The sequence below is a fragment of the Sinocyclocheilus grahami genome, unplaced genomic scaffold, assembly GCF_001515645.1.
Source record: "Sinocyclocheilus grahami isolate Dianchi unplaced genomic scaffold, SAMN03320097.WGS_v1.1 scaffold393.1, whole genome shotgun sequence".
Classification (NCBI taxonomy): Eukaryota; Metazoa; Chordata; class Actinopteri; order Cypriniformes; family Cyprinidae; genus Sinocyclocheilus; species Sinocyclocheilus grahami.
The window spans coordinates 769,769-783,106 of NW_015505572.1; the positions used below are offsets into that span (position 1 = coordinate 769,769).

Here is a 13,338-nt window from a genome sequence, read left to right on the forward strand (position 1 = left end):
CCAATCACTGGGCATTCTCCTTTCTGACAAGTGACCAGTAGAATCCTGTTCTGTATCCTACGTGTAACTATTCAAAAATATTAAAAACAGGAACGGAATCGTTATGTAATTGCATAACAGCAATTGAGGAGACGGATTAGGACGAATCGGTTCGGTCAAAGCTCACTCTTGTGATTTTACAAACGCTGTGAGAATCGGTTCGAACGAATCAAAAGATCCGGTTGAGAAGAAAAGTTCAAGGTAAATGTACGTCCTGTTGAATGTCTTAACACGCCCTGTGGTGTAATGGTAGTTATTTTTTATTTGCTGATAGACACAAACGACCATGGTGTTTGTAAATTTCGCTTTTGTTAAAATATATATTTTTACCTCATTTTACCCCACCCTCGTAATAAAATAGCAAGAGGAAAAACGCACCATGTCCGAATTTTGACAGATTTTAGGCAGCACGATTGAATGCACGGTTTCAGTAACTTACTTGTTATGCTTATATAGGCTAACGTTAGGCCTATCTCTTTGTTAAGTTGGTTAAATAACAAAGAAAGTGGTCAGTATATAATTTAAAGAGTTGAAAAAGACATCAAAACGGATAACTGGCACAATTAATATACATGTTTAACGCATTATTACATTATACTTAGAAATATTGTTACTAATAATAATTATCATTTGTTAATAATGTAGGCTAATTGCCTTGACTCATGAGGTGTAGCCTATATGAATATTGACATATGCAACTACATTTATTGTATATAGACTTGCTGCATATTCTAATCATGTCTTTATTGCTTTTATCTTTTTGATTAGATTTTCTGTGTATAAGACTTGCAGTTTTTAACGACATTGAACAAAAACAATGGAGCAGATGCGTAAGTTTTAAACTGACACCCCAAACCCAAGTTTAACCTGACTGAACCAGATCATACACAACTTTCTGTATTAGCTCACTATGATGAGTAGGACTCTCCTAATTGATGTTTTTTTCTTCTTCAGATTCTCTATTTGTGAAACATCACAGTGAAGTTCTCATCCAGAGGGTTACTTCTGTGATGCCCATTGCTGATGCACTAAGAGACGATAAAACAATTCCCTGTGAAACACACTCACTAATTCTGAAAGCATCTATAGATGCTAAAATGACAGTGCTTTTGCAAGCTCTGAGCACCATCAAATCAAGATCTTCTTTTTACAATGTGTTGCAAGCTAAGCAGCCAGACCTGGTTAAAGAGCTTGAACATCAAGGTGAGAGGGGTTTTGAAATAGTAAGGATTTTTCAACACATGTGTATACTGTCAAAACTCGACTGCTCAGTCATCACGATTTTTAAAGGGATAGTTCACCCCAGAATTCAAATTCTGTCATAATTTTCTTACCCTCATGGCATTCCAATATTATGCTTTTCTTTCTTCTGTACAATATAAGATATTCTGAAGAATTTGGGTAACCAAACAGTTGCCGGTAGCCATTGACTTCTATAGTATTTTTTCCTTGCTATGGAAGTTAATGGCTACCAGCAATTGCTCGGTTTCGACAAAATATCTTATTTTGTGTTCAGAAGTAAAAAGAAACTCATACAGGTTTGGAACAACTTCAGTAACTGATGACAGAATTTTCATTTTTGGGTGAACTGCCCCTTTAAACTCCTTTAATGGATATTTCCACTCTGCAGTATATTACTCACATTGCATATGGCAAATATTCTGGTTTAACTGTCACTTATTTTTCAGATGCTCAGTTTGTGGACCGTTACAGTAACAAACTCATCCAAAAGGTTACTGTTGTGATGCCCATTGCTGATTCACTGAAAGCTGTTAAAATAATTCACGAGGAAACGTACTCAAATATTTTTGTAGCCTCTACAAATATGGCTAAACTGAGAGTGTTACTTGATGCTCTGAACACCAACAAAGCCAAATCTGCTTTTTATGATTTGCTCAAAGTGAATGAGTCCTTCCTGGTTGAAGATCTTAAACGAGAAGGTGAGAGAGAGTAGGACGCATAGAACACATACAAGGCAAAACCCAACTGGCACAGATTCTAGATCTGACCGGATGTTTGTAGTTTATCATTTTTTCTGCTTACTATGTTTATGCTGCTTGTACTAAATTCTTTGATTCATTTGTGTGGTTACATAATTATAATTTCATTGTCAAAAAGTACTAAGATATAGAGCAGGGCTGTCCAAACTCGGTCCTGGGGTCCTGCAGAGTTTAGCTCCAACTTGCCTCAACACACCTGACTGGAAGTTTCTATGCCTAGTAAGAGCTTGATTAGCTGGTTCAGGTGTGTTTAATTAGGGTTGGAGCTAAACTCTGCAGGACACTGGCCCTCCAGGACCGAGTTTGGACAGCCCTGATATAGAGCATTTAACTTAAAGAAACATTGGTGAAAACACGAGAAATATTTGAAACATGCATAACCTTCACATATTTTCTTATACTTTCTATAATTTTGTAGGAATTGAACAGGAAATGGCAGGGGCATCTGCACAGACCTCATCAGAAGTACTGGAAACTGAATCTCACCCTCAAAATGCTAAAAAAGTACAGATGGAAGCTGTCCAACAGGGGACTGAGGACCAACAAATCACCTGGTGGAACAGAAACAGATCCTGTACAAGACATAGTACAAAAATAGAGGAGCTGCTAAGAGAAACTGACAAACAAAAAGTAGGGAACCTCTACTTTTATAAAGATGTGAAGTACATGATTGGCTCTGGAGGAAGTGGCACACAAGTATATATTGGCGTGAGTGAAGATGGCATTGAGGTGGCCATTAAAATAATAACCAAGAACCCAAAGAACATCAAAGACTTTGAAAATGAACTGAAGCTTTTGCAAGATTCAAAGCTTGAAAGCCCATATATCGTCAGGTATGTGACCTGTGCAGCGGATAAAGATTTTTACTATCTTGCAAACCAGCTTTGTGAATATGATCTAGTGGACTACATGGAATATCTTCGTCAGCCAGAGCAAAATGACAGAAAAGAGACCACTTTGAGGAGAATAGTGGAGGAGATGCTTCTTGGCCTTCAAGTTCTTCACCGGGCTGAAGTGATACATCGCGATATAAAGCCTAGAAATGTTTTGATAGGTATTCATATAAATTTATTTATTTATTCTGTTTTTTTTTTTTAGAATAATAATTTTTACTGTATCATCAATTGATGCTCTGCAGTAAATGGGTGCCGTCAGAATGAGAGTCCAAACAGCTGATAAAAACACATTAATCCACAAGTAATCCACACCACTCCAGTCCATCATTTAATGTCTTGTGAAGTGAAAGCTGCATGTCTGTAAGAAACAAATCCATCATTAAGACGTTTTAACTTCAAACTGTTGCTTCCTTTACCATTGAGTCCTCTATCCATAATATCGCTTTCTCCAGTGAAAAAGTCATCTCTTCTGAATCAGGAGAGAAATATGCACAGATCAAGCACCTTGTACAAGCAAAAACATTTCTAAACAAATATGTTTTAATGCGAGAGGACAACAGGAGATGGACTTTTTCACTGGGTGAAGAGTTGTTATGGATTATAAACTCGTATTTTGGCCAGAAGTGATGATTTAAAGTTAAAACAACATGGAGCTTTTCATCTCTCAAGACATTAAGTGATGGACTGGAGTGATGTGGATTATTGTGATGTTTTTATCAGCAATTTGAACTCTGATTCTGACGACACCCATTCACTGCAGAGGATCAACTGGTGAGCAAGTGATGTAATGCTACATTTCTCCAAATCTGTACCGATAAAAAAAAAAAAAACGAATTCATCTACAACTTGGATGGCCTGAGAGTTCAGCCAATTAAAATTTTTGACTGAACTAATCCTTTAAAGATTTAAAAAATTTAGCTTCTGTCATCATTTACTCACCATCATGTTGTCCCAGTTCCCAAACCAGTTTAACAGCAGCTGGTCCCTATCCACTTTAAATTGACAACAGAATTTTAATTCAGTATATTCAAAATTCTAACTTATTCCTAATAGATAAACAAGAAAGGGCAAGGCTGGCCGACTTCGGCTTGAGTCGTAAACTGGAGGAGGAGAAAACCACAGTGTATACTGACAGAGCTGGTACACAAGGCTGGGAGGCAACGGAGATTGTAAATCAGACAGAAAAAGGCGGATACAAAACGAGCTCAGACATCCAGGTTTGTGAAATACCATGAATGAACTGCAGCCATGATTACAATGAGCTCATCTAAATAAAAGAGTATTTATTATCAGTTTAGTTCAGACTATTTGTGATTACTTACACTTTTCCTACTCTAATCATGTCCAGTGGTTAGTATTGTGCAGTTTTTCCCTGTTAGATAACTTTGTTTCTGCATCAGGTAGCAGGGATGTTAACATATTACATCCTCTCTGACGGGAAACATCCTTTTGGTGATGGCATCCGCCGTGAGGTGAACATTTCAGAAGGGAAATATTCTCTTGGCGAGATTCAAGATATTGCAGCAAAGGATCTCATAGAATGGATGATCAACAAAGAACAAGATAAGAGACCGACCGTCGACAAGGTCCTAAATCACCCTTATTTCTGGGATGATAAACGGTAAATATAGTTAATGTTTGATCCCTAGGAAGAAATAATTTGCTCCTTAGTCTTGCTTTTACCACTGAAAGTGGCAGTTACATGAAACTGTAAGGTGTTTTTTCACTATTATCCTTATTATCTTCTGCCTACTCTTTCACTGCATCCTTTTACTCTTTTACTTGCTCAGTTGATGTGTTTATTTCCAGTATTTCAGATGCTGTTTTTACCTGATTCTCTTGCAAAAAGCATCTCTTTCATACTGAGTCACTGGCATTGTCTTGTTTCTAGACTTTGGGCTTTTTATTATCTTGCCATCTATCCTGAGCTGTCAGTCTGCATCAGTTCTGATCCTCCTTGAGACGGCTCTACAACGTGCTGCTTTGCTGCCTGTTAGTAAGAGTACATTGTTACATTTCCCTAACACAGTAGGTCAAGTCAGGGACATTTTTCTGTCATAAATTCCCTGACTAGCCCTCATATTTATGCACCAGTCTTTCTCTGAAAGAAGAATTCGATCATTATTATATAATTGATCTGTGCAGAAATGATGTGAACTCACCCCTGAACGTGCTGTATGCCTTCACAATCTTGTTTTTCCTTCAGGATAAGAGAGGTTCTTCACAATCTGGGTAATAAAGAGGAAGTCCAGGAATACAAGAACTATGAAAACAATAAAAAGCTTTATGGCACTGTACAGAAATACACGACGGGAAAAACCTTTTCTGACTGGAAGACAAAGGTGAGCAATGACTTCTTCACCTAAACGTAAGAGATGTGTTTTCCTCTCCTTGCTAAATTGCTGATTGGTTCAGTTAAGGCTGTGTTTGGACTATTAACAAAAATCAAGATGGCTCCCAGTTCCAACACTGTTAGCTCAGCATTGAAAGTGGTCAACATGTGACCGAAATGTTTGGCTTGTTTTTTTTTTTTTCAGTAAATTGCTTACGCTGCTTTCATCTCGCTTGTGAATTTTAATTTTTGAGAGTGTGCAGGCTTTTTACCAAGTATTTTACTCTTTGGTAAACTTTTTTGGTCTACGCACCTTGGTTTGACGGCGCGGTGAGTCTCCTGCTGTTTTTTTGACTATTAACAGCACAGCAAACTAGATGAGTGATTCTTAACTGGTAGGTACTAGGTAGTACTAGTGATCCCAAACTGGGTTGTTGTCTCTTATGTTCGGACGAAGGAGAAAATCAATGCACTTAACCATATAATGGTGCATATTTAGTACAGCAAAATAAACAACAGTCTCATCAATATTTAAAGGCAGAGGAAGCACATTCCATTTCTTTCAAGTCTGTGCCACTTACAAATTCATGAATCACTTGTTAGAAGCAAATGAGACAAATGCCACCATGAACAGGTGATGTGATGCCCTTACGAATCATACAACAAAATACACAAAGCGAAGGAAAATACAAACCAGACTACATTAAATAAGTTCAGTTGCAACATAGCTAAACCTGGTTTGTGCTGTCTTTATGTGGGATTCATTATTTTTAATATTATATATTATTATTATTTTCAGTAAATGTAAATTATATTGATTATAAAAACAGTGTTGTATTTTCCTGCACTGAGATTTCCAGGTGTAAGTAACTTTGTATTTGCAGGCTCCTAAGACATGGACAAAAATTGGCAAAAATCTTCCCAGTGACTTGCTTGGACTGTTACGGCATTTGCGCAATGCACTGGGACATCAGTAAGTACAGAAAAGGGGCGATATGTAAATCTAGCATTTTGCAGGATACAAGTTTAACAAAGAAAACCTCCAGTTTTCCTGAAGGTTCCATGTATGATTTTTGTATTTATTATCGTATATTATATATTGTATATTATATGTTATAAGATCTACCTCTTTTAATAGGGAAAAAGAGTTCTATGAAGAGAAGATGGTTGATGAGTTTCCAGATTTCCTCATCAGTTTACATAGACTGGCTGTGGAAATGGGCTGGGAATATTGAAGATGCTGAGAAATTGCATGGAGACACCTGTACACGGTCTTTCTTTTTGTTTTCATAGTTTTGATCATGTACTTTTTTGGAGGCAAATATTTCACTTTTCAGTCTTTTGCTGCCTCAATTGCTTTACACTTAAAGGGGTCATATGATGCGATTTCAACGTTGTGAAAGCGAAACTACTTTGTTTGGTCTTCCAAAAGACCACACGATATCAAATCAGTGGTATTTACAACACTGTTCCAGAACAGTTTAACCCAAATATTTTAACCCAAATATTCAACATTTCATTACACCAAATACACAAAATAATGTTCTTTTTAGCAACATCATATGACCCCTTTAATGTTGAATATTGGTGTTTTAAAGGTCACTAAACATTTTTAAACTCCACAATATTGGTTTCAGCTCTAAAGGTGGAGGTGGTTTTTAAGGCCTGCATAACGTTGCGATTTATGTTTTTAACTAAAGTCAATATTGATATTTTCAACTTGTTTGCTTGTTGTATATTCATTGACTCAGTGCTGTAATGCTAAATGAATTGTATTTGTTTAAATTTGTAAAAACAGTCAAAGAGTGTGTCTTCTGAAGATCACATACACTATGTACACTATGTGATAAAGGGACAGTTCAACCAAAAATGACAGTTCTGTCATAATTTACTGACCCTCATGCCATTTTACAACATAAAACAGTTTTGAGTTTTTTTTATCTTGCACTGGAATTTTGAATAAAACTCTTTATATTGATTTCTTACTCGTGAGTGTTTTTTTAACATTTAAAATATGTTCATATATTTCAAATATATCAGTAAATATAAAACTCAGGAAGTAACCATAGCAACAGTGGGCTGCTCAAGCACAAAACGTAAATGTTGTTCTAATTTACCACTACAATCCTCAGTTATGTCTCTCTTACATTTGTAATAACGACGATTTGAGCAAACTAAGCAGAACTGAGTTTGTTGAACTGTAGAGGTGTGGATTTCTTGGAAACTACAGCTCTCGTGTTGTTGTGTGCTGTCGCTGATTGGCTGCTTTGTTTTCCTCTTCCGCCCTCATCGTAGCTTCGTGTTTCGCCTGTCTAGCGTCCTAATTTCTGCACGAATAATAGTTATAAGTGATTATTAATAAACTAGAGGTATGTGAAACTCACATCTGTATTTATGGCACCAAATATGAGTGTTTTATTAGCTGCTGGATTATTGTGCCCTGCTTGACTGACTGCACTCTTGGTCAGTTTTGCAAAGTAATTCCTTTCGATTTCAAATAAGTAAAGTCGGCCTGTTTATATCACGAACTGTAGTCGAAAGTCTTAAATAAATAAATAAAAATACTGTCTACTGAATGAACGATGACTTTGGTGACAACATGATAGGGGGCATGTTGTCACACTGCTCGGGGTAAGTTGTCACAATGGAGCCTGCTATTAAACAGCCTATTGTAGGAAGCAAAACAATTATGACAACAACAAAAAATTATTATTTTGGCAGACAGAAATTAGTGTGTGACAACTCGCTCCAACTTGATGCTTATAACATGTAAAGTGCCCTTGTTTTTGTAGTTCATTAGTTCAACCTTCCAGTTAAAATCTGTTTTGACTATGACTTTGCATTTGTTTTTGATTTAAATGATTAAGAATATACAATAATTGATATAAAGCAGCATGATAATATTTTTGTATTACTTTTTTGTCTTCTTAGCAATTTTACACTGAAGAAAAACAATGGAACATCAGCGTAAGTTTCATATTCACTTCAACTTCAATGCACCACATTTGAAATAATATTGGCACAGAGCTAATTCACTTGATGACTTACTAGTTGATTTGTTGTTTTTTTACCGGGTGCTGAAGCTGAGAAATGGTTGATAGCCTGATTGATATTTGATGCTGAGTTTGTGGACACACACTATGAGGCTCTCATTCAGAGAGTAACATCTGTGATGCCCATCACTGATAAGCTGTATGAAAACAGAAAGCTTACCTGGGAAGTGTATTCGAAGATCACAAAGACGACTTCTAAAAAGACTCAATTGAGTGAGCTTCTAGACATTGTCAAATCTGGAGGACCTGCAGTAAAATCTGCTTTTTACAAAGTACTGCAAGAAATCAACCCTGGTGTCATTCAAGAACTTGCAGGTAGGGTATTAGAGGAAAAAAATGAAGAAAACTATTTATTTAAACCATATATATATATATTTTCAGATTTTATCTAAAATGGATTTTGCAGGGCCATCCTCACAGACAGACAGCCCTGAGAATGATATCGTCAGGTGGAACCCATCCTCAATAAAGTACAGAAGTAAAATAGAGGAGCTCCGGACAGATTCCTCCAGAAAGAAAGTCGGGAACCTCTACTTTTCTAGAAGGAATAAATACATTATTGGCTCTGGAGGAAGTGGCACGGTTTATCTTGGCCTGAAGGAAGATGGCACTGAGGTGGCCATTAAACGAATAATCAAGGACCAACAGGAAAGCAGTTACTTTGAAAATGAACTAAAGCATCTACGAGATTTAAATCTTGAAAGCAAGAACATTGTCAGGTACGTGGACTTAGCAGAGGATGAAGACTTTTATTATCTTGCACTACAGCTTTGTGAATATGATATGGAGGATTACATGAAAAATCTTTGTCAGGAAGAACAACAAGACAAAGACACCGCTTTGAGGAAAATAGTGAAGGAGATTCTTCACCGTGCTGGAGTGATACATCGCGATATAAAGCCTGCAAATGTTTTGATGGGTATTAAAAATAGGTTTTACTGCTTTTGTAGTTTTTCAAGGGATTTATCAAAGTAATGTTAGACTTTGCATTTATTCAAGAATACAGGTGACTTAAAAACTGTAACATACTCTCAACAGATTCAGGAAAAAATGCAAGGCTGGCTGACTTTGGCATAAGTCGTAAACTGGAGGAGGGCAGAAGCACAGTGCATACTGCTAGAGCTGGTACACAAGGCTGGGAAGCTACGGAGATCCTGAATCAAGAAACAGGTTACAAGAAGAGTTCAGACATCCAGGTCTGTCAAATATCATGCAAATATTACCAGCAAAGATAGCTAGCTATAGGAAAGATGAATTTGAACTCTAATATTTTAAGTTGATATTATCTGAAAACCTTACTAGCTACATTCTCTCTGACGGGAAACATCCGTTTGAGGACACAAAGGATCGTGAGGAGAACTTCAAGAATGGGCAGCACTCTCTTGAAGATTTACAAGATACAGTAGCAAAGGATCTCTTTAAATGGATGATCAAGAAAGACCCGGCAGAGAGACTGACTATTGATGAGGTCCTGCGACACCCTTATTTCTGGGATGAAGACAGGTGAATAATAAACAATGTTTAATAGACGTTTGCAGTTTTAGTTTTTATCACTGTGAAGTGAAGGTAAGTTAATCTAGTATGTATTTGTTTCATCTTTCTGAAGGAATATTTCACAGTTCTTGATTATGATGTTCACCACCTGCTTCTATGAGATCGATCTTATGCATGGTTTTCCTCTGCATTTCTTTTCCCACAATTTCTTTTCATCTTGCTTGTTTGAAATCGTTTCTTCTGTTTCTTTCCAGTTCTTCAGATGCTGTTCTTGCCTGATACGCTGACAGAAATAACTCTTGACTCTCCTCTTGAGTCACTGCCGGGATCTTGTTTCTAGATTTTGGTCTCTTTAGTTTGGCATCTATCTTGAGCTGTGAGTCTGAGAATCGTAAAGGAATAGTTCCCCCAAATATTACAATTCTGTTATTATTTACTCATCCTCATACCATTCAGTCATAAGAACCAGTTTTATGATGCTATTTTGTCAATTTGAAAGCTTGTTTAGTTTCAATCTATTCAAATGTGTGGCAAGAATATTCAATATTTCTGTCTTCTATATTGAAAGAAAGAAAGTCATAATGGTTTGGAATAATATGAAGGTGAGTAAATTATGACAGAATTGTATTTTTCAGTGAACTATCACCGCAACGAAACATGCATGTAGTGTATGCTGTGTTTAATATGCACTTTCTGAACGTTCACCCTTGTTCTGTTTCTGAACTGACCTGCTCAATGCCTGCATGTTTTTCTGTCCTTCAGCAAAGATGCAGTCCTTAGGAAGCTGCGTGACAGGCCTGAAATCCAGAACTATGAGACTTTAGCAAAACTTCGCAAACTCTACGTAGAGAAAGGGAACAGACCCAGCAGCAGCACTGACCATTAATGAGGCCTTCAGCGAACTGAAAATCCAGAACAAAAAGAAGTTCTAAGTTATTGAAAGAAGTCACTTTTGCTCATGAAGGCTGCATTCATTTGATCAAATATGGTAAAACAAATATTGTGAAATATTTTTAGAATTTAATATACCATTTTTCTATTTTAATCTATAATTAATTCCTGTGCTGCAAAGCTGTATTTCAGCATCATTACTCCAGTCTTCAGTGACACATGATCCTTCAGAAATCATTCATGTTTTGCTTAAAACATTTATTATTGTCATTGTTGAAAACAGTTGTGCAGCTTAATATTTTTGTGAAAACCATGATACACCATTCAAAAGTCTGGGGTAAGTAAGATTCAAAAAATAGCTGATACTTATTCAGCAAGGATGCATTAAATTGATCAAAAGTGACAGTAAAGACATTTATAATGTTACAGAAGTTTTCTATTTCAAGTGTTTTTTTTTGTTGTTGTTTTTTGTTTTTTTTACTTTCTATTCATCAAAGAATCCTGAAAAAAAACGTACCACATTTTCCACAAAAAATATGAAGCAGCACAACTGTTTTCAACATTGATAATTATTTAAAACAGTTCAAACATTGTGTCTTGAGCAGCAAATCATCATGTTAGAATGATTTCTGAAGGATCATGTGACACTAAAGACTGGAGTAATGAAGCTGAAAATTCAGCTTTACATCACTGGAATATATTACATTTTAACATTACAATAGAAAATAGTTATTTTACATTGTAATAATATTTCACAGTATTACTCAAAAACATAAAAAAATCTTAGTTATTCCAAAACTTTGAGCAGCAGTACATATATTAATAAATTTATTTTATTTTACATAACATAGTTTACATGAAATGTGGATCATGTCCCAGGCTTTGTATGCTCATTTGTTGTCCTTCAGGAAAAATGACATCCTTACTATAGTTGGTGAGGATTTAATGAGCCTTTCTTTGGAAGCTCTTCAACACTGCGGAGGAGGTCACAGAGGGGAAAAAGCTTTTCTAATTGGCAATCAGAGGTGAGAAACTAAAGACTCACAAACACAAAACAAGAGCCTTCCTTTTTTTGCTCTCTACATTACATTGGTTCATTCAGTGGTGTGTTGGGACTGCTAACAATGCAGCCCACTAAAAGATCTGTGCTAGCCAAATGCCATAAACATTCAGCATAGTTTTAGTTCAGGCAGGCCACGTCAGTCAAGCTCGCATCAGCCGACAGTCAGCTGTTCCTGACGTGTACCAATCCAGTCTTGACACCTATCACAAGCGGTCTATTTAAATTCCCATTCTTCAGCGTCTCTTCCATCGCATCACTGCTTGCAATTAACTCCCTCCTCCAACTCCACCTAACTAAACCTGTAATTCAATCTGACTTTTGTTTCTTCCTTACAGTCACTTCATTGGAAGCATTCTCTATCATGTTTTGCGCAACAAACTGGTGCACGCGTGAGTGAGACAAAAAACCATCTCTATTTCTGTTATTTGACCATTGTACTGATTTCAGTTCAGTTTCATTAATATGTATAGGGAGGCCGTCAAGTGTTGGTGTGTTTATCTGACTGTAATGCTTCTATTTTTCAGTTAATTCACTCTGCCTCTTTTGTTTCTAACAGAAATGTCAGAAATGTATTTGAAGAGAAGAGGATTTTTGACCTCTTTCCAGACTTTTTCATCAGTTTACACAGAGTGGCAAAAGACTTGAGCTGGAAATATTGAAGATGCTGAGAGGACATTACACCACAACATACCAAAAGCATTTACACTTTTAACAGTCGACATCAAACTTCTCATTATTTGAAGTGGAGCAATCATTCTTGTCGACATTTAAGCACTGTGCTCAGAATTATTACTTGCAGATTTTCACAGTTGCTAAGACACTAAACCCCATTATCTTAACCAAATTCTGAATAGCCTAAACCAATTTGTCAAATAAATCTGGTTTCTGCAAAACCTTTAAAAAATTCAGACATTGACTGGCAATGGACAAAATCGCCTGTGACATAGATGAAGTCCTCTGGCTGGACCCAGCTCTAAGACCTGATCCTGAGGTAGAATAATATTTCTGTTCTTTGTGTGTGTACAGGTTTATATATCCTGGTGGGGACTTAAACCTGAATAGACACAGACTCATGGGGACTCGTGTCACGGTGGGGACCTAAATTGTGAATCTAAAATCTAAAAATGCAGAAAGTTTCCTGTAAGGGGTAGGTTTAGGGGTAGGGTTGGTGTAGGGCAATAGAATATACGGTCTGTACAGTATAAAAACCATTACGCCTATGGAGAGTCCCCACAAGGATAGCTGACCAGACGTGTGTGTGTGTGTGTGTGTCTGTGTTTGTGTGTCTGTGTCTGTGTTCGTGTGCGTGTGCATGTGTGTGTGTGTGTGTGTGTCTGTGTGTCTCTGTGTGTGTGTGTGTGTGTGTCTGTGTTTGTGTGTCTGTGTCTGTGTCTGTGTTCGTGTGCGTGTGCATGTGTGTGTGTGTGTCTGTGTGTCTCTGTGTGTGTGTGTGCGTGCGTGCTTGTGTGTGTCTGTGTGTGTGTTTGTGCGTGCGTGTCTGTGTGTGTGTGTGTGTGTGTGTGTGTGTGTGCATGTTTATGTGGTTTATGAGGACACAAATTTGTATAAT

General features: G+C 36.9%; 1 protein-coding gene and 1 long non-coding RNA gene across 3 annotated transcripts; both read left to right on the top strand.

The window, feature by feature from the left end:
* The first annotated feature begins 73 nt into the window (after positions 1-73).
* LOC107550260 (serine/threonine-protein kinase/endoribonuclease IRE1-like) lies at positions 74-6,653 on the top strand. Of its 2 annotated transcripts, XM_016231506.1 has the most exons (10): positions 74-240; positions 808-869; positions 994-1,242; positions 1,728-1,979; positions 2,458-3,093; positions 3,989-4,152; positions 4,336-4,556; positions 5,142-5,277; positions 6,152-6,240; positions 6,406-6,653. In XM_016231506.1, exons 2-10 carry the CDS (start codon positions 857-859, stop codon positions 6,500-6,502), a joined length of 1,857 nt encoding a protein of 618 aa, XP_016086992.1. In that variant the 5' UTR covers positions 74-240; positions 808-856; the 3' UTR covers positions 6,503-6,653. The 2 variants fall into 2 exon arrangements, with proteins under 2 accessions (XP_016086992.1, XP_016086993.1); XM_016231507.1 differs by lacking the exons at positions 6,152-6,240; positions 6,406-6,653 and adding an exon at positions 4,827-4,927 and having other exon boundaries at positions 5,142-5,218.
* A 2,083-nt stretch (positions 6,654-8,736) lies between these two features.
* Positions 8,737-9,510, top strand: LOC107550262 (uncharacterized). Its single transcript, XR_001604641.1, has 3 exons — positions 8,737-9,039; positions 9,134-9,239; positions 9,359-9,510. It is a non-coding gene; the product is annotated as an uncharacterized lncRNA (long non-coding RNA).
* Positions 9,511-13,338: the final 3,828 nt, after the last annotated feature.